Source organism: Parambassis ranga, chromosome 2 (assembly GCF_900634625.1).
Source record: "Parambassis ranga chromosome 2, fParRan2.1, whole genome shotgun sequence".
Lineage (NCBI taxonomy): Eukaryota > Metazoa > Chordata > Actinopteri > Ambassidae > Parambassis > Parambassis ranga.
Genome location: NC_041023.1, coordinates 40,263,927 through 40,291,239, shown reverse-complemented (window position 1 = coordinate 40,291,239; position 27,313 = coordinate 40,263,927). Strand labels below are relative to the sequence as shown.

The following is a 27,313-nucleotide window of genomic DNA, read 5'->3' as shown; positions in this document are numbered from 1 at the left end:
AGCTGAAACAGGGTTTGCGGCAGTCTGCATGTCAGTTCATGCAACCTTTTTTTTGTGTAGTACGGCTGCCAAAGCAGTTTGTAGTCTAATAATGGAAGCATTCCGGGTGGCGTTTGCATTTCTGTTGGTGTAAGTTAGGTCTCGAGGTTCAGTTTTGGAACAACTTCCGACACAAAGAGCCAGACTGCATCAATGAGGCTTCTGATTGGATTGAATGGCTTTCTCCTTCCTACACTGCCATCCACAGGTCTGGCGTAGTCATGATGGCTCATATTTATGCGGGTTAATGTAAACAGAAACTATTTTGAAAAAAGATGATGTGTGCACGATGTTATTTTGGAAAATGGAGGGAAGGAAATATTTCGTTTTTTCAAAATATCCGGCTATGTGTAAACGGGGTCTGAACAGAGATAGCAACTGTCAGTGGGTGATATATAAGGCAGCAAGTCAACATTTGTGTGTCTGACATGGACTGAGTGTCATGGTCTGCGTACTTCCTGGTTGTCCTCCTTTCTTTTTCTCTCCTTCTTTGTATGTGTGTGCATATGCATATATGAGTGAAGTGATAAATGTTTACTGGCTAAAGACGCACTTTGTGTCTCTTGACAACCACACCTGCACATAAAAGCCTGGACTGTCTACGACTGACTGAGACATGAAGAAAGTTTAACAGGAGCACTGAAATGTTACCCTGCTGTTTTCTAAAACAAGTATGATGTAAGTTTCTGTAGTGTAGTATTATCATGTTCACCTCACATGCGAAAGGTCCCTCGTTCAAAGCTTTGTTTAGACTCTTCCTTAGTAACAAGAGTAACACATGAGAACAGTTTGGTGCACAGGACCAACCACCAGGAAAGTCTTTAAAATGGGCAAACTAAAACTACTGATGAGATGAACGTTCTGTCTATCAAAGATGATTATGAACTGCTGTTTGTCTCCTCATCAGTAGAATAGAAGAATTTTGATTGGAATGCCTAGGAAAGAAATAGACTGAAAGAGAATGAAATGGGATGTTTGGCTTCAAATGTAGTGGAATGGAATTTGCTGTTCAATAAAATGGGATCGAATGGAAAGGAATGAGGAAGAGTGGGATGTTTTGGATTTGATTAGAATGGAATGAATGGCTTGGAATAGGTGGTGTTCTCCTGGGCAGTGACAGCACATCCTTAGGTTCTTCAAAGTCCACCTGAAAGCAGGTGAAGAAGTGATTTACAGAGGAATCAAACTGTTCTGAGGTGTAGAGAAGATTGAGGCAAGGCGTCTGGACTTGTAGAGTTTTCTAGAAGACATGTTGACGAAGATTCTCAGTCATCCAGGTCATCAGAAGAAAACTCTACAAGTCCAGACGCCTTGCTTCAATCTCCTCTACGTTTTCTAGAAGACGTTTCGCTGCTCATCCAAGCAGCTTCATCAGTTCTAACTGTTTGGTGGGGAAACATGGTTTATATGTGGTTACAGACCTATGTGGGTGGGTCTGGGTAAAAACTTAAAAACTGAAAAAACAATAGCACTAAATGTTTCCATACTTACCTGTGATGTTCTGGCTGACTAGGCCACGTGTGTCTAACGACTGGCAAACGACTATGAATCTGCCGGAGCGGGACTGGTTGACAGCCCTTTGTTCTTACTGTGAGTATGTGCAAACTTCCTGGTAATGGATGGAATCACTGCATTGTATGTGGTAGAAAGATGATGTCTGAGGCCACCACCTCTGTTAAGGGAAGGTTTTTCCAGCTTAACATAGATGGCTTCCTTGACTCCTCTTTCATACCACCTTTCCTCTCTGTCTAAAATGTGAACATTGTTGTCCTCGAAGGAGTGTCCTTTGTCTTTGAGGTGGAGGTGAACAGCTGAGTCTTGTCCTGAGGAGGTGGCTCTCCTGTGCTGAGCCATTCTTCTGTGGAGTGGTTGTTTAGTTTCTCCAATGTACAGATCAGAGCATTCCTCACTGCACTGGACTGCATATATCACATTGCTGTGTTTCTCCCTGGGAATCTTGTCCTTCGGGTGAACCAGTTTCTGTCTCAGTGTTGTCATCGGTTTGAAATGGACCAGGATGTCATGGTTGTTGAAGATCCTGCGGAGTTTCTCTGATACTCCTGACACATATGGAATGGAGATGTTCTTTCTCCGCCGGTTGTTGTCCTTCTTCTTGTTGTTGGGGGGTTTTGTTTTTGTGGCTTTGATGAGTGCCCACTTCGGGTAGCCACACCCTTGTAGCTGACAATGTGCAAAACCTACTCACAGCATCACCAATGTATTTACACCCTGCTGATCTTTCATACAAACAACAACATCATGTGTTCACAATGTGAGTGATATCACTGAAGTTCTGCTACCCTTCATGCCCAAAGTTGTAATATTATACAACATTTCTCCACCTTCTACAACATCTAAAAGATAAATATTTTTTCTTTTCTTCTACATTTCTGTTTTTGTGGCTTTTTCTGAGACAACTCTCTACATAAAAACTTGTTAGCTAGCTGACAAAACTAAATCTAACAATAAATTGTGTTATAAAACCACAGTAACAACAATGCAGTGCTTCCATCCACACCCAGGAAGCTTCACACCAAGTCACATGCGTCCAGTAAGAACAATAGGTCGTCAGCCTGCCACAGCCCCCCTGCAGTCTCATGATCGTTAGTCAGTCGTTAGACACACCTGAGCTTCAACAGACAATCAGAAAATCCAACACAGGGAAGTATGGAGACCTTTAGAGCTATTGTTATGTAAGTTCCACACAGATCCACCCACTGAGCTCCTCTAGCACAGACAGTATAAACCTGGTCCCCCACCAAACAGTTAGAACTGATGAAGCTGGTTGTAGGAGCAGTGGAACGTCCTAAAGAAACTCTACAAGACCAGTTGCCTCACTTCAAGTTCTTGAAAGAAGAAAACAGCTGCCAGCAAACTTAACAGAAGAACAAGACTGCTGTTAAACTTATAAGGAGAACCAAAACACAACGGACACACTAGTAGAGAGTCTCAATGGCTGCTGTTCAGTTTCTGAGAGGTTTTATCAGCGAGCGGCTAACTGCTGCTGCTGCTGAAATATTGGGAGTGTTTGAACAGACTATCTTCCAATATGAGGAAGAGATGGACCGTCAGCGCCAAATGCTGGATATCCTCCTGAACTCTGAGATAAAGTTACACAGAACAGGTATGTAAACATGACAATCTGTCATATGTCTCTATTCTTAAGAGTGCATATTCTACAAATAGTGTTTATAGCAGGAGGACAGTGACTTCCTAACTTTAAGCTACAAATGATTTCAGATATTTGTTCAGGAGTGTATCATTTCTTTTGTCCCTTTGCCCCGCAGATCTCCCTCATCAACACAATTCACAGGCGGAGGATGTTCTGGCTGACCAGCAGCTCTGTAACCAGAAGAAGAACTCCATTCTGGTCCAGAAGCAACCAGAACCTCCACAACTTAAAGAGGAACAGCAGGAAGTTTGCATCAGTCATGAAGAGCAGCATGTACTGAATGAGGAGACTGATCTCTCTATAGTAACTGCTACTTATGATCAACCAGAAGCAAACTATGACATGGTTCTCTCTCACAACATTGATCAAGGTAAAACGTCTCTAAAATGCCAAGTCTATGTAAAATCCTTTCCATATCAGTCAGAACTTACATGTTTATACTTTCTGTTAGTATTGTTGGATCAATTTATTTGGTTGTTCCAGGTTTTAGATGTTTCCATTAACACATTAGCCTTTGTGTCCATTTGTCCCTTCAGTTCTCCCTCAACAACATGACTGTGTGTGTTTGTCATTTTAATGTAATGCAACTTGTTTGCGCTTTACACTGGGGGTGCTGCAGTGTTTTGAACTAGAGTGCATTTTTCATTTTTAACATTGTTTTCTTGTTTCCTTTAACCCCCCAGATCTCATTCAACAACATAATTGTAAAGAGGAAGAGGTGATTCTAGCTGATCAGCAGCTCTATAACCAGGAGAGAAACTGCAGTCAGATGTTGGAGGAACCAGAACCCCCACAGGTTAAAGAGGAACAGCAGGCTCTCTGCTGCAGTCAGGAGGGAGAGCAGCATGTACTGAGTGAGGAGATTGACTCCTTTATAGTGACTGATGCTCATGAAAGTAACCATATTCATCCAGACCCAAGCTGTGATGTGGTTGCTTCTCAAAATTTTCCTCCACAGAAAAAATCTCTAAAATGCAAGCCTTGTGGAAAATCCTTTTCATGTCAGTGGAAACGTAATAGACATCAGAGCATTCAAACAGGTGAGAAACCATTTTCTTGCAAAACATGTGGCAAATGTTTCCGTCAAAATGGTCATTTAACTGTCCACATGAGAATCCACACAGGTGAGAAGCCATATTCTTGCAAAACATGTGGGAAATGTTTTAGTAATGTTAGTCATTTAACTGTACATTTGAGAACCCACACAGGTGAGAAGCCATATTCTTGCAAAACATGTGGGAAATGTTTTAGTAATGTTAGTCATTTAACTGTACATTTGAGAACCCACACAGGGGAGAAGCCATATTCTTGCAAAACATGTGGGAAATGTTTTAGTCAATCTAATGCATTAACTGCCCACATAAGAACCCACACAGGCGAGAAGCCATTTTGTTGCAAAACATGTGGGAAATGTTTCAGACACAACAGTGCTTTAACTGTTCACATGAGAACCCACAAAGGTGATAAACCTCTCAGTGACAGTTTCCATGTTATTCATCACATGACAACACACACACCATATGTTTGCCAAACAGGTGAACCAACTGTGTGGAGAAGTTTCTTGGGAGGTTCTGTTTAAAAAAATGATCAAATAAATACACAATATACATATTCTGCTTTTATGGACTAAAGCTGAAGGTGTATGTTTGTATTTACTTTCAGTTTTCAACACTGTTAGGTATATGGTTTCTTTAAGAATACTATTGAATGTGAACTAAGCTATGACTGAGATCTGCCATGTTAAATTGTGTTTATGTCTAAAACCAATAAAAAAGTTTGATGTAACAAGTGTAATGATGCATGGTCATTAGCAGAAAAGCTGTTTTTCAACTTTTCTGAGTATTCACTTTTTGAAGAAGGCCATAACGGACTGAGTGTCATGGTCTGGGTACTTGCTGGTTCTCCTTCTTTGTGTGTGTATGTGTGTGAGAGTGAAAGGGGTGAATGTTTTCTTGCTGTATTAGCTGCAGTGCATATTTATGAAAGGATTATAGCATTGAGCTGTGAGTGCTGCTATCAGGAAATCAAAGTTAAAAAGGTGAGAGCAGAAATCCCCCAGAGGGCTGGACCTGACTGCTGTCCTGATAAAGACATGAGCAGAGACGGCACATGAGGAAGACTGTTTGGAGGACACACAGAGTGGACATTGGTCACAGAGTGCTGCTGCAGTTTGTGTCTCTGGAACATGGGCAGCTGCTCCTGCTCCACTCGTCACCAGCTGATTGTTCACACCTGTGATCAGTCATCAGTCAATCCTGCTGCAGCTTCCATCTGGTATATGTGTCCAATGGAACCTAAACAACATGTCAGCTAAACACATAGAAATACTATACATAGTTTTTCATATAAATAGCATTGAATTGAATCATGTTGTACAGTAAATGGAAACAAAAAGCACTGAGAGTGGTGCTGGTAGTGCAGCAGTGGGTTGGAGGAGAGGATGAAACACAACTTTTAGCTGAAGTGTTGCCACCTAGTGACAATATTTAGTATTAATTCTGACCACATATTCCACCTTTAACTTGATGCCATATATACTGTGCAGTGAAGCGATAATAAAAATGTGAATTTATTGTAAAGAACTTTACTTATTATCCCTTTTATAAGTGAGCAGTGTGTGTGTGTAACGTCTGCTCAGTATTATTTATACTGCTGTGTGTGATCTGAAAACTGATCAAACTGTGATGTGTCTGATGTCGACAGAAGAATCAGATGTCAGACAGTCAGATCCTCCTCTGTGACACCTTTAACATCATATTGGAAATCTTTGTGTGCTTCTGGTACATGCAGCTGATCACCAGCAGGTGGCTCACTGCTTTGCTGTCACTCAATGTAACAATGTAATTGTTAGAAATTATAGTGTGGCTCACACAGGTGTGTGTGGTTACCTTCACTCTACAGACTGTAAGAGAAACAGACTGACCAAAGACAGGAGGAGGCAGAAATGTCACTGTATAGATGTCAGCTGCCATAAAACACCACAGAAGAAGAAGAAGAGGCAGAGGAAGAAGAAGAAAAGAGAGGGGGAAGTGTTTGTGGTGACAGTGGATTGGAGTAAGCTCAGCTGCTACAACAGAATAGTTTCTGAACACATGTGTAGCCACCAAAACTACACCTGGTACAACAAAGGATCACAGTGTGGAGGACCAAGGCTTTGAACCAGAGGACCAGAGCTGAGCTCTTTAGACCAGAGAAGTCCTCCTGCGGCCTCTGCTGAGTTTGTTCCTTTTGGCCCTCTGTTCTTTGTCGTTGCTGATCTTTTTGCAGTATTTTGCTGATGTATTTATATAATTGTATCATGTGAGAATGTTTTTGACATAGCAGCCTGTATTTTGGATTATTATGTTGGAATTTGAATATCTGGTACAGACAGGAGGACACAGTGTTTCTCTGTACACTTTATTTTGGCTGTTTGTTTAGTTTCCAGGATACATTGAGCTGGTTAAGATGCTGCTGTGGTATACATTGAAGCTGAAATGAAACAGTCAAGATGTGAGTGAAGTCTAGACTTTCTGCTTTAATTCAAGTTTGGACAAAAGCTGGATTTTGCTGTCTTTGTTAGATCACTGGTCAAAAGACCTTCCCCAACTTTACCACATATCATCCTGAGCTAAACTTAACCCCTTCATTTAATCTGTTCATCAAGGGCTTAAGTTGAATTTTGTCTGTATTTGAACTTTAGATGGGCACCACAGACACACAACCAGAAATAATAACTACACATCAGTCAGATAATTAAACATCACATTTTTATGAAAGGTAAGACCAAAAACTTTTTTTCTTCTGTTTTACTTCAAATGAATGGTCTGCAATGTAGAGAAGGTCACATTAACAATATCAATCAAAGTGCACAGCCTTTTTAAAAACTGTCATTCTTGCAGCCGTGACTTTCTCCTTGCATAGATAGACAGACAGATAGATAGATGTGGATTTGTGTAGATGGTCATGTTTTATTATACCATTATACACTTCCACACACGTGAAGTTCAGACTTTGATCACTGTTGTTTAAGTAAAACAGACACTCAATGACATCTTCCATTGATTGACAACACATCTGAATAGATAGATATTAATTTGGACTGTAGTGTCAGGGGGAAGGGATGCACTGATGGCTGTGGGGCTGTTGGGGTTGCTGCTGAGTGGAGTCGCTCTGGTGGTCATTATGATGGAGATGCTGCAGAGAGGGGTTGTTATGTTGGTGGTTGTGATGGGGATGGTGGCCCCTGCTAGGGGTTCTGCTGAGTGGGGTCATTGTGGTACAGGTGAGGGGTGTGAAGTGGTCCCTCTCAAACCTGCAGTAGAAAGTCTTGAGGTCATCAACAGTGGGGCAGGTCGTCTCCTGTGGTTTGTGATCTCGACACTGATGAATGGTTGTAAGCAGAAAAGCTGTTTTTCAACTCTTCTGAGTATTCCCTTTTTACCACCTTGATTTCCTTGGTGAGAGGGTTTCTCTCCTGCCTGTACAGGACTTTGTCCCCACTCCTGTAGACCTCCTCTTTGGCCTGCAAAGATGTATCTGGCAGTGAAACATGGTTCATTGTTGCTGTATGTGTGAAAGGACTTTGTTGGCACACATACATCCTCACACAAACTGAAGAGGTCACAGTGTGAGTTTGTTTATATCAGGCTGCATGTTGATGAAGATTCTCAGTCATCCAGGTCATCATACGTAGAGAAGGTTGAAGCAAGGCGTCTGGACTTGTAGAGTTTTCTAGAAGACGTTTCGCTGCTCATCCAAGCAGCTTCATCAGTTCTAACTGTTTGGTGGGGAAACATGGTTTATATGTGGTTACAGACCTATGTGGGTGGGTCTGGGTAAAACTTAAAAAAAAACTTACAAACAATAGCACTAAATGTTGTTTGATTCACACCACCCACTGGAACACAAACTGGGAGTCATCAGGACCCTACAGCACAGAGCACAAACCAACCGGCTCAGAGGGGAAGAAGAAGGAGCAACACCACATCAGGAAGGCCCTGCAAACATGTGGCTACCCGAAGTGGGCACTCATCAAAGCCACAAAAACAAGACCCCCCAACAACAAGAAGAAGGACGACACCAGGCGGAGAAAGAACATCTCCATTCCATATGTGTCAGGAGTATCAGAGAAACTCTGCAGGATCTTCAACAACCATGACATACCGGTCCATTTCAAACCTATGACAACACTGAGACAGAGACTGGTTCACCCGAAGGATAAGATTCCCAGGGAGAAACACAGCAATGTGATATACGCAGTCCAGTGCAGTGAGGAATGCTCTGATCTGTACATTGGAGAAACTAAACAACCACTCCACAGAAGAATGGCTCAGCACAGGAGAGCCACCTCCTCAGGACAAGACTCAGCTGTTCACCTCCACCTCAAAGACAAAGGACACTCCTTTGAGGACAACAACGTTCACATTTTAGACAGGGAGGAAAGGTGGTATGAAAGAGGAGTCAAGGAAGCCATCTATGTTAAGCTGGAAAAACCTTCCCTTAACAGAGGTGGTGGCCTCAGACATCATCTTTCCACCACATACAATGCAGTGATTCCATCCATTCCCAGGAAGTTTGCACATACTCACAGTAAGAACAAAGGGCTGTCAACCAGTCCCCCTCCGGCAGTTTCATAGTCATTAGCCAGTCGTTAGACACACCTGGCCCAGTCAGCCAGAACATCACAGGTAAGTATGGAAACATTTAGTGCTATTGTTTGTAAGTTTTTTTTAAAGTTTTACCCAGACCCACCCACATAGGTCTGTAACCACATATAAACCATGTTTCCCCACCAAACATTTAGAACTGATGAAGCTGCTTGGATGAGCAGCGAAACGTCTTCTAGAAAACTCTACAAATCCAGACGCCTTGCTTTAACCTTCTCTACGTTTATATCAGGCTCTGCAGCCTCAAAGACACCCAAATCTGTGCAGGAAAAAACAGTCTTGTAGGTCCTGCTTTGCCTCCGTGGTCCATTTCTTCACAGTCTTTATTACAGACTTTGTTACACACAGGTCCATGCAGAGCTGTGGCTCCTCCAGCCTGAAGTTCAGGAAGACTTTTGATATCACAGTGAAAAGTGGGAAAAGTGTTGAAGGAGAACTGCCTCGTATGAGAAGCTGTTACCTAGGTATATGGTTTCTTTATGAAGACTACTGAATGTGAACTGACAGCTGTGACTGTGATAAATTGTGTTTATGTCTAAAACAATAAAAAAGACCAAGATTTGATGTAACAAGTGTAATGAGTTGGCTTCCTCTTGTTAAACTATTATCTTTAAAACGATTTCATCTGACTGTCAGGATGTGATCACGAGGGGAAAAAAACAGGGACTCCATTTTATTATTTCCTCAACATGATATATAACAGATATTACAGATGTTATACAGCACAGACAGATCAGACCAGAAGTATTGACACCCAGTAAGAAATTATATTACAAGGAACTATTAAATGAACACAAGAATGTAAAATTAATTTGCAATATATGAAATAGTCTAATAAAATAAATCAAGAAATATAGCATATATTGAGTATCATACTGAAAAAGAGGAAAACATGGTTTATATGTGGTTACAGACCTATGTGGGTGGGTCTGGGTAAAAACTCAAAAAACTGAAAAAACAATAGCACTAAATGTTTCCATACTCATCCTCAAAGGAGTGTCCTTTGTCTTTGAGGTGGAGGTGAACAGCTGAGTCTTGTCCTGAAGCGGTGGCTCTCCTGTGCTGAGCCATTCTTCTGTGGAGTGGTTGTTTAGTTTCTCCAATGTACAGATCAGAGCATTCCTCACTGCACTGGACTGCATATATCACATTGCTGTGTTTCTCCCTGGGAATCTTGTCCTTCGGGTGAACCAGTTTCTGTCTCAGTGTTGTCATCGGTTTGAAATGGACCAGGATGTCATGGTTGTTGAAGATCCTGCGGAGTTTCTCTGATACTCCTGACACATATGGAATGGAGATGTTCTTTCTCCGCCGGTTGTTGTCCTTCTTCTTGTTGTTGGGGGGTTTTGTTTTTGTGGCTTTGATGAGTGCCCACTTCGGGTAGCCACACCCTTGTAGCTGACAATGTGCAAAACCTACTCACAGCATCACCAATGTATTTACACCCTGCTGATCTTTCATACAAACAACAACATCATGTGTTCACAATGTGAGTGATATCACTGAAGTTCTGCTACCCTTCATGCCCAAAGTTGTAATATTATACAACATTTCTCCACCTTCTACAACATCTAAAAGATAAATATTTTTTCTTTTCTTCTACATTTCTGTTTTTGTGGCTTTTTCTGAGACAACTCTCTACATAAAAACTTGTTAGCTAGCTGACAAAACTAAATCTAACAATAAATTGTGTTATAAAACCACAGTAACAATGCAGTGCTTCCATCCACACCCAGGAAGCTTCACACCAAGTCACATGCGTCCAGTAAGAACAATAGGTCGTCAGCCTGCCACAGCCCCCCTGCAGTCTCATGATCGTTAGTCAGTCGTTAGACACACCTGAGCTTCAACAGACAATCAGAAAATCCAACACAGGGAAGTATGGAGACCTTTAGAGCTATTGTTATGTAAGTTCCACACAGATCCACCCACTGAGCTCCTCTAGCACAGACAGTATAAACCTGGTCCCCCACCAAACAGTTAGAACTGATGAAGCTGGTTGTAGGAGCAGTGGAACGTCCTAAAGAAACTCTACAAGACCAGTTGCCTCACTTCAAGTTCTTGAAAGAAGAAAACAGCTGCCAGCAAACTTAACAGAAGAACAAGACTGCTGTTAAACTTATAAGGAGAACCAAAACACAACGGACACACTAGTAGAGAGTCTCAATGGCTGCTGTTCAGTTTCTGAGAGGTTTTATCAGCGAGCGGCTAACTGCTGCTGCTGCTGAAATATTGGGAGTGTTTGAACAGACTATCTTCCAATATGAGGAAGAGATGGACCGTCAGCGCCAAATGCTGGATATCCTCCTGAACTCTGAGATAAAGTTACACAGAACAGGTATGTAAACATGACAATCTGTCATATGTCTCTATTCTTAAGAGTGCATATTCTACAAATAGTGTTTATAGCAGGAGGACAGTGACTTCCTAACTTTAAGCTACAAATGATTTCAGATATTTGTTCAGGAGTGTATCATTTCTTTTGTCCCTTTGCCCCGCAGATCTCCCTCATCAACACAATTCACAGGCGGAGGATGTTCTGGCTGACCAGCAGCTCTGTAACCAGAAGAAGAACTCCATTCTGGTCCAGAAGCAACCAGAACCTCCACAAGTTAAAGAGGAACAGCAGGAAGTTTGCATCAGTCATGAAGAGCAGCATGTACTGAATGAGGAGACTGATCTCTCTATAGTAACTGCTAGTTATGATCAACCAGAAGCAAACTATGACATGGTTCTCTCTCACAACATTGATCAAGGTAAAACGTCTCTAAAATGCCAAGTCTATGTAAAATCCTTTCCATATCAGTCAGAACTTACATGTTTATACTTTCTGTTAGTATTGTTGGATCAATTTATTTGGTTGTTCCAGGTTTTAGATGTTTCCATTAACACATTAGCCTTTGTGTCCATTTGTCCCTTCAGTTCTCCCTCAACAACATGACTGTGTGTGTTTGTCATTTTAATGTAATGCAACTTGTTTGCGCTTTACACTGGGGGTGCTGCAGTGTTTTGAACTAGAGTGCATTTTTCATTTTTAACATTGTTTTCTTGTTTCCTTTAACCCCCCAGATCTCATTCAACAACATAATTGTAAAGAGGAAGAGGTGATTCTAGCTGATCAGCAGCTCTATAACCAGGAGAGAAACTGCAGTCAGATGTTGGAGGAACCAGAACCCCCACAGGTTAAAGAGGAACAGCAGGTTCTCTGCTGCAGTCAGGAGGGAGAGCAGCATGTACTGAGTGAGGAGATTGACTCCTTTATAGTGACTGATGCTCATGAAAGTAACCATATTCATCCAGACCCAAGCTGTGACGTGGTTGCTTCTCAAAATTTTCCTCCACAGAAAAAATCTCTAAAATGCAAGCCTTGTGGAAAATCCTTTTCATGTCAGTGGAAACGTAATAGACATCAGAGCATTCAATACTTATACATAGTTTTTCATATAAATAGCATTGAATTGAATCATGTTGTACAGTAAATGGAAACAAAAAGCACTGAGAGTGGTGCTGGTAGTGCAGCAGTGGGTTGGAGGAGAGGATGAAACACAACTTTTAGCTGAAGTGTTGCCACCTAGTGACAATATTTAGTATTAATTCTGACCACATATTCCACCTTTAACTTGATGCCATATATACTGTGCAGTGAAGCGATAATAAAAATGTGAATTTATTGTAAAGAACTTTACTTATTATCCCTTTTATAAGTGAGCAGTGTGTGTGTGTGTGTAACGTCTGCTCAGTATTATTTATACTGCTGTGTGTGATCTGAAAACTGATCAAACTGTGATGTGTCTGATGTCGACAGAAGAATCAGATGTCAGACAGTCAGATCCTCCTCTGTGACACCTTTAACATCATATTGGAAATCTTTGTGTGCTTCTGGTACATGCAGCTGATCACCAGCAGGTGGCTCACTGCTTTGCTGTCACTCAATGTAACAATGTAATTGTTAGAAATTATAGTGTGGCTCACACAGGTGTGTGTGGTTACCTTCACTCTACAGACTGTAAGAGAAACAGACTGACCAAAGACAGGAGGAGGCAGAAATGTCACTGTATAGATGTCAGCTGCCATAAAACACCACAGAAGAAGAAGAAGAGGCAGAGGAAGAAGAAGAAAAGAGAGGGGGAAGTGTTTGTGGTGACAGTGGATTGGAGTAAGCTCAGCTGCTACAACAGAATAGTTTCTGAACACATGTGTAGCCACCAAAACTACACCTGGTACAACAAAGGATCACAGTGTGGAGGACCAAGGCTTTGAACCAGAGGACCAGACCTGAGCTCTTTAGACCAGAGAAGTCCTCCTGCGGCCTCTGCTGAGTTTGTTCCTTTTGGCCCTCTGTTCTTTGTCGTTGCTGATCTTTTTGCTGGGATTTGAGCTGGATTTTGCTGTCTTTGTTAGATCACTGGTCAAAAGACCTTCCCCAACTTTACCACATATCATCCTGAGCTAAACTTAACCCCTTCATTTAATCTGTTCATCAAGGGCTTAAGTTGAATTTTGTCTGCATTTGAACTTTAGATGGGCACCACAGACACACAACCAGAAATAATAACTACACATCAGTCAGATAATTAAACATCACATTTTTATGAAAGGTAAGACCAAAAACTTTTTTCTTCTGCTTTACTTCAAATGAATGGTCTGCAATGTGGAGAAGGTCACATTAACAATATCAATCAAAGTGCACAGCCTGTTTAAAAACTGTCATTCTTGCAGCCGTGACTTTCTCCTTGCATAGATAGACAGACAGATAGATAGATGTGGATTTGTGTAGATGGTCATGTTTTATTATACCATTATACACTTCCACACACGTGAAGTTCAGACTTTGATCACTGTTGTTTAAGTAAAACAGACACTCGCTGACATCTTCCATTGATTGACAACACATCTGAATAGATAGATTTTAATTTGGGCTGTAGTGTCAGGGGGAAGGGATGCACTGATGGCTGTGGGGCTGTTGGGGTTGCTGCTGAGTGGAGTCGCTCTGGTGGTCATTATGATGGAGATGCTGCAGAGAGGGGTCGTTATGTTGGTGGTTGTGATGGGGATGGTGGTCCCTGCTAGGGGTTCTGCTGAGTGGGGTCATTGTGGTACAGGTGAGGGGTGTGAAGTGGTCCCTCTCAAACCTGCAGTAGAAAGTCTTGAGGTCATCAACAGTGGGGCAGGTCGTCTCCTGTGGTTTGTGATCTCGACACTGATGAATGGTTGTAAGCAGAAAAGACTTTGTTGGCACACATACATCCTCACACAAACTGAAGAGGTCACAGTGTGAGTTTGTTTATATCAGGCTCTGCAGCCTCAAAGACACCCAAATCTGTGCAGGAAAAAAACAGTCTTGTAGGTCCTGCTTTGCCTCCGTGGTCCATTTCTTCACAGTCTTTATTACAGACTTTGTTACACACAGGTCCATACAGAGCTGTGGCTCCTCCAGCCTGAAGTTCAGGAAGACTTTTGATATCACAGTGAAAAGTGGGAAAAGTGTTGAAGGAGAACTGCCTCGTATGAGAAGCTGTTACCTAGGTATATGGTTTCTTTATGAAGACTATTGAATGTGAACTGACAGCTGTGACTGTGATAAATTGTGTTTATGTCTAAAACAATAAAAAAGCCCAAGATTTGATGTAACAAGTGTAATGAGTTGGCTTCCTCTTGTTAAACTATTATCTTTAAAACGATTTCATCTGACTGTCAGGATGTGATCACGAGGGGAAAAAAACAGGGACTCCATTTTATTATTTCCTCAACATGACATATAACAGATATTACAGATGTTATACAGCACAGACAGATCAGACCAGAAGTATTGACACCCAGTAAGAAATTATATTACAAGGAACTATTAAATGAACACAAGAATGTAAAATTAATTTGCAATATATGAAATAGTCTAATAAAATAAATCAAGAAATATAGCATATATTGAGTATCATACTGAAAAAGTGGCAATTGTGATATAAAGATAACAGTGAATGAATAGTAGTGTCAGTGGCCTCAGTGCCTCAGTTCACCCTTGTTGATTCTCAGTCATCCAGGTCATCATACGTAGAGAAGATTGAAGCAAGGCATCTGGACTTGTGGAGTTTTCTAGAAGACGTTTCGCTGCTCATCCAAGCAGCTTCATCTGTTCTAACTGTTTGGTGGGGAAACATGGTTTATATGTGGTTTAGGCTTGTGCAAAATCGTATCGTGTGCAATTAATCGTCAGAAAAACTGTAATCGATTAATATTTGCCACTTATCGATTACGGCGATTAGTGCCTCGTCATGATGACGCATTTTTGTGTGCGGCGTAGTCTCACCATCACCCGCGCACATGTGAGCCCACAATAACAATAAAAAGACAGTGGTGTTCAGTTAAATAATGCGGAGCAGCACGTTTCTAACATAAGTTCAACGTCTGTCACCATAAGCCCGAGCACGAAGAAAGCGCAACGAGGACACAACACTACACTACAGCTGTATATAGTGCCGCGACATGCATTAGGTGAAGTGTGTAGCGTTGGTTGTTGCTATAGTAACTGAATTTTTGCTCGTATCAAATGAATAAACTCCGATCTTTATTTACGGACTCCACAGCAAGATAGGAAACATTACAACAGCGAAGTCTCCTCCAGCAGATATTGGAAAGAATTCCACTCAGCCGAGAATCCGCGGTACGTTTAGTCATTGTTCTCCTTACGACCAAACGAAGCGCTGGAAGAACGCAACGTAGGTTGATTTGCACAGACACACATTTAAATGTGAAATTGTCCGGTTTGTTTATTTGTTTGTTTTTTCTGCTGCTGTTCTACAGTCTGAGTGAAAACATGCACTAGTGTGGGACATATTCCAGTCACAGGTTCATTTGCGCAGACACATTTTTTAACTTGAAATAATCACTGATGTGACTTTTCTGAACTTTGTTTGTCTATTTGTCTGTTTAATTTTAATGTTGACATGCTTTGTGACCTTAAGATAAAAACATTTGAAGGACAAAGTTACTTTAAATGTTTGCTTCATTATTATTTTGAAGCAGTTTGTGCCTCAATATTATCAATACATATTTCCATGGCTGGTTGGTGCCTAATCACCAGCTTAGCCTGTTGTGAATGAAGTAGTTAACTTGACTGATGATTTGTCGGCATCATGCTAGAACACTGTGCCAATTTAGAGTCAAAAACATGTAAGTGCAACTGTCATCAATTAATCGTCAAGTTAATCGTTATCGGCTAAATGCCACAATTAATCGTGATTAATTTTTTTGCCAAAAAAATCAACCCTAATGTGGTTACAGACCTATGTGGGTGGGTCTGGGTAAAAACTTAAAAAACTGAAAAAACAATAGCACTAAATGTTTCCATACTTACCTGTGATGTTCTGGCTGACTGGGCCAGGTGTGTCTAACGACTATGAAACTGCCGGAGGGGGACTGGTTGACAGCCCTTTGTTCTTGCTGTATGTGCAAACTTCCTGGGAATGGATGGAATCACTGCATTGTATGTGGTAGAAAGATGATGTCTGAGGCCACCACCTCTGTTAAGGGAAGGTTTTTCCAGCTTAACATAGATGGCTTCCTTGACTCCTCTTTCATACCACCTTTCCTCCCTGTCTAAAATGTGAACATTGTTGTCCTCAAAGGAGTGTCCTTTGTCTTTGAGGTGGAGGTGAACAGCTGAGTCTTGTCCTGAAGAGGTGGCTCTCCTGTGCTGAGCCATTCTTCTGTGGAGTGGTTGTTTAGTTTCTCCAATGTACAGATCAGAGCATTCCTCACTGCACTGGACTGCATATATCACATTGCTGTGTTTCTCCCTGGGAATCTTGTCCTTCGGGTGAACCAGTTTCTGTCTCAGTGTTGTCATCGGTTTGAAATGGACCAGGATGTCATGGTTGTTGAAGATCCTGCGGAGTTTCTCTGATACTCCTGACACATATGGAATGGAGATTCTTTCTCCGCCGGTTGTTGTCCTTCTTCTTGTTGTTGGGGGGTTTTGTTTTTGTGGCTTTGATGAGTGCCCACTTCGGGTAGCCACACCCTTGTAGCTGACAATGTGCAAAACCTACTCACAGCATCACCAATGTATTTACACCCTGCTGATCTTTCATACAAACAACAACATCATGTGTTCACAATGTGAGTGATATCACTGAAGTTCTGCTACCCTTCATGCCCAAAGTTGTAATATTATACAACATTTCTCCACCTTCTACAACAACATCTAAAAGATAAATATTTTTTCTTTTCTTCTACATTTCTGTTTTTGTGGCTTTTTCTGAGACAACTCTCTACACAAAAACTTGTTAGCTAGCTGACAAAACTAAATCTAACAATAAATTGTGTTATAAAACCACAGTAACAACAATGCAGTGCTTCCATCCACACCCAGGAAGCTTCACACCAAGTCACATGCGTCCAGTAAGAACAATGGGTCGTCAGCCTGCCACAGCCCCCCTGCAGTCTCATGATCGTTAGTCAGTCGTTAGACACACCTGAGCTTCAACAGACAATCAGAAAATCCAACACAGGGAAGTATGGAGACCTTTAGAGCTATTGTTATGTAAGTTCCACACAGATCCACCCACTGAGCTCCTCTAGCACAGACAGTATAAACCTGGTCCCCCACCAAACAGTTAGAACTGATGAAGCTGGTTGTAGGAGCAGTGGAACGTCCTAAAGAAACTCTACAAGACCAGTTGCCTCACTTCAAGTTCTTGAAAGAAGAAAACAGCTGCCAGCAAACTTAACAGAAGAACAAGACTGCTGTTAAACTTATAAGGAGAACCAAAACACAACGGACACACTAGTAGAGTCTCAATGGCTGCTGTTCAGTTTCTGAGAGGTTTTATCAGCGAGCGGCTAACTGCTGCTGCTGCTGAAATATTGGGAGTGTTTGAACAGACTATCTTCCAATATGAGGAAGAGATGGACCGTCAGCGCCAAATGCTGGATATCCTCCTGAACTCTGAGATAAAGTTACACAGAACAGGTATGTAAACATGACAATCTGTCATATGTCTCTATTCTTAAGAGTGCATATTCTACAAATAGTGTTTATAGCAGGAGGACAGTGACTTCCTAACTTTAAGCTACAAATGATTTCAGATATTTGTTCAGGAGTGTATCATTTCTTTTGTCCCTTTGCCCCGCAGATCTCCCTCATCAACACAATTCACAGGCGGAGGATGTTCTGGCTGACCAGCAGCTCTGTAACCAGAAGAAGAACTCCATTCTGGTCCAGAAGCAACCAGAACCTCCACAAGTTAAAGAGGAACAGCAGGAAGTTTGCATCAGTCATGAAGAGCAGCATGTACTGAATGAGGAGACTGATCTCTCTATAGTAACTGCTAGTTATGATCAACCAGAAGCAAACTATGACATGGTTCTCTCTCACAACATTGATCAAGGTAAAACGTCTCTAAAATGCCAAGTCTATGTAAAATCCTTTCCATATCAGTCAGAACTTACATGTTTATACTTTCTGTTAGTATTGTTGGATCAATTTATTTGGTTGTTCCAGGTTTTAGATGTTTCCATTAACACATTAGCCTTTGTGTCCATTTGTCCCTTCAGTTCTCCCTCAACAACATGACTGTGTGTGTTTGTCATTTTAATGTAATGCAACTTGTTTGCGCTTTACACTGGGGATGCTGCAGTGTTTTGAACTAGAATGCATTTTTCATTTTTAACATTGTTTTCTTGTTTCCTTTAACCCCCCAGATCTCATTCAACAACATAATTGTAAAGAGGAAGAGGTGATTCTAGCTGATCAGCAGCTCTATAACCAGGAGAGAAACTGCAGTCAGATGTTGGAGGAACCAGAACCCCCACAGGTTAAAGAGGAACAGCAGGCTCTCTGCTGCAGTCAGGAGGGAGAGCAGCATGTACTGAGTGAGGAGATTGACTCCTTTATAGTGACTGATGCTCATGAAAGTAACCATATTCATCCAGACCCAAGCTGTGACGTGGTTGCTTCTCAAAATTTTCCTCCACAGAATAAATCTCTAAAATGCAAGCCTTATGGAAAATCCTTTTCATGTCAGTGGAAACGTAATAGACATCAGAGCATTCAAACAGGTGAGAAACCATTTTCTTGCAAAACATGTGGCAAATGTTTCCGTCAAAATGGTCATTTAACTGTCCATATGAGAATCCACACAGGTGAGAAGCCATATTCTTGCAAAACATGTGGGAAATGTTTTAGTAATGTTAGTCATTTAACTGTACATTTGAGAACCCACACGGGTGAGAAGCCATATTCTTGCAAAACATGTGGGAAATGTTTTAGTAATGTTAGTCATTTAACTGTACATTTGAGAACCCACACAGGGGAGAAGCCATATTCTTGCAAAACATGTGGGAAATGTTTTAGTCAATCTAATGCATTAACTGCCCACATAAGAACCCACACAGGCGAGAAGCCATTTTGTTGCAAAACATGTGGGAAATGTTTCAGACACAACAGTGCTTTAACTGTTCACATGAGAACCCACACAGGTGATAAACCTCTCAGTGACAGTTTCCATGTTATTCATCACATGACAACACACACACCATATGTTTGCCAAACAGGTGAACCAACTGTGTGGAGAAGTTTCTTGGGAGGTTCTGTTTAAAAAAATGATCAAATAAATACACAATATACATATTCTGCTTTTATGGACTAAAGCTGAAGGTGTATGTTTGTATTTACTTTCAGTTTTCAACACTGTTAGGTATATGGTTTCTTTAAGAATACTATTGAATGTGAACTAAGCTATGACTGAGATCTGCCATGTTAAATTGTGTTTATGTCTAAAACCAATAAAAAAGTTTGATGTAACAAGTGTAATGATGCATGATCGTTAGCAGAAAAGCTGTTTTTCAACTTTTCTGAGTATTCACTTTTTGAAGAAGGCCATAACGGACTGAGTGTCATGGTCTGGGTACTTGCTGGTTCTCCTTCTTTGTGTGTGTATGTGTGTGAGAGTGAAAGGGGTGAATGTTTTCTTGCTGTATTAGCTGCAGTGCATATTTATGAAAGGATTATAGCATTGAGCTGCGTGAGTGCTGCTATCAGGAAATCAGAGTTAAAAAGGTGAGAGCAGAAATCCCCCAGAGGGCTGGACCTGACTGCTGTCCTGATAAAGACATGAGCAGAGACAGCACATGAGGAAGACTGTTTGGAGGACACACAGAGTGGACATTGGTCACAGAGTGCTGCTGCAGTTTGTGTCTCTGGAACATGGGCAGCTGCTCCTGCTCCACTCGTCACCAGCTGATGTTCACACCTGTGATCAGTCATCAGTCAATCCTGCTGCAGCTTCCATCTAGTATATGTGTTCAATGGAACCTCAACAACATATCAGCTACAACACATAACACACAACAACACATGATTCTGTCACAGTGAAACCCACAGAAACCCACAGAGCCATCTGATTGGCTGCTTTCTGTAATAACCACTGAGATCACACTGATATCTGCAGCTGTTCCTCTATCTCTCTCTACACTAATAATCCTCTTGTTCATAAACAGTAGATATAGCATTAATCACCACTGCCCTCAAGTGGTCACTGTCAGGTACAACATGTTGTCTGTGAAGGTGTGGGTATGAACCAGAGGTACAATGTAAATGCCTGCTTATCACCAAGGACACGTCACCATCACTGCAGGAATGAGGATCACACTGAGAACCTTACAGTTAGTGGACTACCACTCTTCCACCTGAGCCACAGCTGCCTGAACAGTGATGTCATAACAAGACCAACAAGCAGTAACACACTCAATAAACAGTGATGTCACAACCCAACCAAGCAGGTCTCTTTAACACAGCAACTGACCTGTGATGTCATAACAAGACAGAGAAAACAAGAGAATTAGGTTTTTAGAGGAAATATATAGAGAGTGACAGGGGTAGATCAGCTTGGAAATACCTTCAGCTTTAGATAGAATAGTCCTACTAAAGATAGTAAGGTCTCTAGTTAACCAGTGACTGACTGATTTTTTTCATATCTATAATACAGTTAGAAATATTGATGTCTTCTCTTCTGATTGAGTTTTTAGATATTGTCAGCCCTAAATATTTAACTTCAGATTCAACTCTAATTGAGGCAATAAGGATGCAGACCCTGAATTGGAACACAGCTGACGACGAGCACAGCGACAGCGGATAATAATCAGATGAGATAATAGTCTTATCTTATCTCTTATGTTAAGAGAAAATAAAAACTTGACTGTCAGCAGTATTTTAGGGAAACGTTCTGGAAAAGTAATAAACTCATTTATGAAGTATGTTAAAACCACAGGGACAGGACAGATCGATAGAACGATAGAAGATAAGTTAAGTTTAGGTTTTTATACATAAAAAATATCCTGTCGAATTTACTGTCTACACTCCAGTCCGGTAGGTGGCGGTAGTGCGCCTTAGAAGTTGGCTTCCAATCGCCAAAAAAATTTAAGAAGAAGAAGGAGGAGGAAGAGGAAATAAACAGACGAGGACAGCGACAGCAGAAGTTGAACAGAAGTGTAACTACTGTGAGTGTTTTATTACATCTAAATGGCTGCTGTTGAGTTTCTGAGAGGTTTTATCAGCTAGCGGCTAACTGCTGCTGCTGTTGAAATATTGTGAGTGTTTGAACAAACTATCGTCCAGTACGAGGAAGAGATGGACCGTCAGCGCAAACTGCTGGATATCCTCCTGAAGCCTGAGATAAAGTTACACAGAATAGGTATGTAAGCATGACAATGTCACATAACAACAACATCTCTGTTTGAAAAGAGTGCACATTCAACATGTAGTGTTTCTACACTAGCCATATGTTTGCCAAATGGGTGATCTGACCATCTGACCATTTGTGTGGAGAAATTTCTTGGGAGGTTTTGCTTGAAGAACGATCAAATAAGTTCAAATGACAAATACTATGTTTTTTATGGACTAAAGCTTACCCCTTGTGCCCTCCTCTGCTTTTTTTGGTAAATTTTGGTTGCAACTTTTTCATTTGCTAATAATTTTTTGCTGAGGTACAGCTGGTGGCATGGATTGTTTCTTTTTAAGTCATTTTTTTTTAAATCCAGTGTTGTTTTTGTTCCTTTGCCATTTATACTGACTTTATGCATTTTGCATAAACTGCTAAACTGCTATTTACATCAATATTTTTTTAGTTTTTTTGTCATAAATCACTTAAACAACTACAACCTTGCTCAAAACTACCAAATATTAATATCCTGAAAGTGGTTAGCCACCAAAAGTACACCTAGTACAACACAGGATAACACACTAAAAAACTGAAATATTGGCTCAACCTAAAAAAATTGAAGTAATCTGTCACACCTAATATTATTGCATTGACATGAATGTAAATAATTAAATTAGTTTGACCTGAATTTTTTTTTTACAATTTTACTTTGGATAAAACTAATTTGTTACATGCAATTTTATTAGGTTCTCTCAAGTTAAAATCTTTCATTCAGCTAAGAAGATAAAATGTCACTTAATGCAGGTCATTACATTTCATCACACAATGTATTTGTTTAGATTTACTTGGCTTACAAGTAATCCAGAAAATCTCTGTTAAATTGACCTTTATTATGATGTCTACAAAATGCATCACATTTACACAAATAAAAACAATGATTTAAAAGCCTCCAATTATAGACTTTGCATATTTCTTTTCCTTATGTAACAACTTTTTTGTAACCTTTACCACAATAATGTGAAACAAATCACAATACTGCTTTTGTACATAAAGAACTTGTGCTGTGGAGAGGAGCCATCTCCTTCCTGATGACAATAACTGCCATGGTACACTGCTAGCTCTGGTTCATCACTCTGGCCGACCTGATAAAAGAGATGGCAGATCAGGATGAGTCTTTCCAGAGTCTTCATGATGTGTGATGTCAAAGCCACGGGCCTGTAGTCCTTCAAGTCGCTGGGACGCGGCATCTTTGAAACAGGAATGAGGCATGATGTCTTCCACGTGACAGGGACTCTCTGAAGACTCAGGCTCAGGTTGAAGACATGATGAAGTACACCACTTAGCTGGGGGCGTGCAGTTTTGCCTGTGTGGAGTCTCTGCAGCTGTCTTCTCACCTGCTCTGTGGTGATCGGTGGAGGTGGGGAACCAGTAATTCCCAGGTGATGACCGTCAGCCGAGGGGTCTGAGGACGAGGTGTGAGCAGGGCCATCTGGATGAGCTGTGGGGGAAGAGAGGGCGGGTGAAGTGGCTGGTCATTGTCGCTCTGCTGCTGAAGAGTCGTTAGCAGGGTGAATTGGGGTAACTGTATGAAATCTTAAAAAACGGATTCAGCTCATTTGCCCTTTCCACACCATTAACTACACCACTGCTGCTCGATCTGTAACCAGTGATGGTCCTCATGCCACTCCACACCTCTCTCGTGTTGTTTTACCGACGTTTCCACTCAAGCTTCCTCCTGTACGTCTCCTTGGCCTCCCTGATTTTTATTCTCCGTCCTTCTGTGTAGCTCGCACCTCCTCCCTGTCGCCCGCTCTGAATACCTTCTTTTTTCTATTTAAAATGGCTTTCATGTCCTCATGTCCTTCATGTCCAGGCAGTCACTTCAAAGCAGCCCTGAAGTGTCACATTTGCCTTGTCTGTCCATCTCCTACGCATCTATTATTGCATTCAGAGCCACTTTTCAGCCATGTAGACGACCATGTAGCTCTACACTTGGATTTTGAGCACCTTGTGATCTCATTTGATCGTCCATTTTGACACTGACTTACACAGCCTGTTTACAACACAGAGACATGGTGGAGTGTGTCCTCTTATCAGAGAAAAAAATTTAAGTCTCTTGCTTTTACCAATCCTGAGAATTTAGCGACTTTGTAAAACATGCGCATTGTATACGATGCCGTCAACACCAAAGGGCTAACATGATGGAAAGAGGAAATGAAGTTTACATTTACACACTCTGCTGTCAATATGATGCAAACATCTGCAGCACATCTATACATTCTTCTGACTGAAAGCACGAACTGTTTGTCTACAACTGATGAACAGATTTTAATGGAGACAGAAAATATTTATTTTAGACATTTATTGTAGCGTTCACGTATTAATGACATTTTTTGTTTGTTTAAGAACTCCTGCTGCAGAGTGTGGACCTAAACTCAAGTCTAACCTGAAGAAGAAGTTCCAGTGTGTGTTTGAGGGTATCACTAAAGCAGGAGAGCCAACCCTTCTGAAACAGATCTACACAGAGCTCTACATCACAGAGGGAGGGACTGCAGAGGTCAACAAGGAACATGAGGTCAGACAGATTGAAACAGCATCCAGGAAAGCACACAGACCAGAAACAAGCATCAGACAAGAAGACATCTTTAAAGGCTCACCTGGAAGACAGGAACCAATCAGAACAGTGATGACAAAGGGAGTGGCTGGCATCGGGAAAACACATTACACATTAAACACATCTTAACGCATATCTGTGGATGCTCTCATTCATCCAGGTCATAGTCATTTCCAAGAGTTTAAATCGAGGCAACTGGACTCAAGGATTGTTTTTTGAAGACGTTTCACCACTCCCCCAAGTGGCTTCTTCAGTTCTGCTACTTTTCTGGTTGGGAATCTGAGTTTTATGTGTTTAGGACCTCTGTGGGTGGATGTTGCAGGAGCTCACATGACTAAGATCCCTATAGTTGGTTAATGGCCAGTTAACGACCAGAAACTGTGGGATGAAGGGACAGGGTTGTGAACGGGTGAGAGCTGTTGCCTCACTAGTTGCTAGTTGACGGCCCATCGTTAGAGTTTGAATGGGAGTGAAGTCTGCTAGGAAGGGATAAAAGGACAGAGTTGTAAACAGGTGAGAGCTGATGCCTCAGCCCTCCCTCTCTGTTTAGAGAGGGTTTTTCGAATTTCACATACACTCAACAAAAATATAAACGCAACACTTTTGTTTTTGCTCCCATGTTTCATGAGATGGACTTGAAGATCTAAACTTCATTCCAGATACACAATATTACCATTCCTCTCAAACATTGTTCACAAATCTGTCTAAATGTGTGATAGTGAGCACTTCTGCTTTGCTGAGATAATCCATCCCACCTCACAGGTGTGCCACATCAAGATGCTGATCTGACATCATGATTAGTGCACAGGTGTACCTTAAACTGCCCACAATAAAAGGCCACCCTGAAATGTGCATTTTGTTTCTGCTTTATTGGCGGTCTGGGGACTCAGAACCAGTCAGTATCTGGTGTGACCACCATTTGCCTCATGCAGTGCAACACATCTTCTTCGCATAGAGTTTATCAGATTGTCTATTGTGGCCTGTGGAATGTTGGTCCACTCCTCTTCAATGGCTGTGCGAAGTTGCTGGATATTAGTGGGAACTGGTGCACGCTGTCGTATACGCCGGTCAAGCACATCCCAAACATGTTCAATGGGTGACATGTCCGGTGAGTATGCTGGCCATGCAAGAACTGGGACATTTTCAGCTTCCAAGAATTGTGTACAGATCCTTGCAACATGGGGCCGTGCATTATCTTGCTGAAACATGAGGTGATGTTCATGGATGTATGGCACAACAATGGGCCTCAGGATCTCATCACGGTATCTCTGTGCATTCAAAATGCCATCAATAAAATGCACCTGTGTTCTTCGTCCATAACAGATGCCTGCCCATACCATGACCCCACCACCACCATGGGCCACTCGATCCACAACATTGACATCAGCACGCGCTCACCCACACAACGCCACACACGCTGTCTGCCATCTGCCCTGAACAATGTAAACCGAGATTCATCCGTGAAGAGAACACCTCTCCAACGTGCTAGACGCCATCGAATGTGAGCATTTGCCCACTCAAGTCTGTTACGGCGACGATCTGGAGTCAGGTTAAGACCCCGATGAGGACGACGAGCATGCAGTTGAGCTTCCCTGAGACGGTTTCTGACAGTTTGTGCAGAAATTGTTTGGTTATGCAAACCAATTGTTTCAGCAGCTGTCTGAGTGGCTGGTCTCAGACGATCTCGGAGGTGAACCTGCTGGATGTGGAGGTCCTGGGCTGGTGTGGTTACTCGTGGTCTGCGGTTGTGAGGCCGGTTGGATGTACTGCCGTATTCTCTGAAACGCCTTTCGAGACGGCTTATGGTGGAGAAATGAACATTCAATGCACGAGCAACAGATCTGGTTGACATTCCTGCTGTCAGCATGCCAATTTCACGCTCCCTCAATGCTTGTGGCATCTGTGGCATTTTGCTGTGAGACAAAACTGCACATTTCAGGGTGGCCTTTTATTGTGGGCAGTTTGAGGTACACCTGTGCACTAATCATGATGTCAGATCAGCATCTTGATGTGGCACACCTGTGAGGTGGGATGGATTATCTCAGCAAAGCAGAAGTGCTCACTATCACACATTTAGACAGATTTGTGAACAATGTTTGAGAGGAATGGTAATATTGTGTATCTGGAATGAAGTTTAGATCTTCAAGTCCATCTCATGAAACATGGGAGCAAAAACAAAAGTGTTGCGTTTATATTTTTGTTGAGTGTAGATTGGCAGGTGCCGCTGTCACAATGTGCCCAGGAGATCGCCTCTTTTGTCACTCCCCCTGGCCTGTATTCATATACTGTGATGCCTTTTGGTTTAAAAAATGCTCCAGCGACATTTCAGCATCTGATGAATCGAGTTACAGCAGGGTTGGATGGATGTTCGGTCTACCTGGATGATGTGGTTTTTAGTGACATGTGGCATTCTCACCTGCAGAGGATTAAAGCCTTGTTTGAGCAGTTGACAGTGGCACAGTTAACAGTAAATTTGGCAAAGTTTGAATTTGCCCAAGCGACTGTGACGTTCCTTGGACACGTGGTTGGCCAGGGTAAGGTTGCTCCTGTTGATGCCAAGGTTGCGGGAGTGGCTGAATTTCCCCAGCCCACCACTAAAAAAGAACTTCAATGTTTTCTAGGTCTTGTTGGTTATTATAGGAGCTTCTGCAGAATTTTCTCGATGGTAGTATTCCCTCTGACAAAGCTGTTGAAAGCTCGAGCAAAATTTATCTGGTTGTCAGATTGCCAACAAGCTTTTGAAAATGTTAAAACACTTCTGTGCTCTGGCCCTGTTCTAGTGGTCCCTCGGTTTGACAGGACTTTTGAGCTCCAGATGGACGCCAGCCAGGTCGGGGCTGGAGCCGTCCTGCTCCAGGGGCGTGACGATGGGGTAATGAGACCAGTATGCTTCTTCTCTAAAAAGTTTAATCGCTATCAGGGCAATTATTCTGTTATTGAAAAGGAGGTGCTCGCATTATTCTGGGTGTTGCAACACACAAGTCTATGTGGGCAGTGTGGCGCCTCTAGTGGTGTACACCAATCACAACCCCCTGACTTTTCTAAAGAGTTTAAAATCTCCCAATCAGAGGTTGATTAGGTGGTCACTATTCTTACAGGGCTACGATTTGAACATCAGGGGGCAGCAGTGGCACTGTGGTATAGCAGGGTTGTCCAATAACCAGAAGGTTGGTGGTTCAATCCC

The 27,313-nt window shown here is 41.8% G+C and overlaps 1 protein-coding gene across 1 annotated transcript in view; it reads left to right on the top strand.

The window, feature by feature from the left end:
• LOC114444710 (gastrula zinc finger protein XlCGF17.1-like) overlaps positions 1–27,313 on the top strand; it is a gene marked incomplete at its 5' end in the record, with an annotated part of 44,023 nt that overhangs the window by 13,804 nt on the left and 2,906 nt on the right. The window contains 2 exons of the mRNA XM_028419462.1: positions 4,239–4,671; positions 18,916–19,350. Of these exons, the coding sequence (XP_028275263.1) occupies positions 4,239–4,671; positions 18,916–19,350 (868 nt within the window). The remainder of the gene's footprint in view (positions 1–4,238; positions 4,672–18,915; positions 19,351–27,313) is intronic.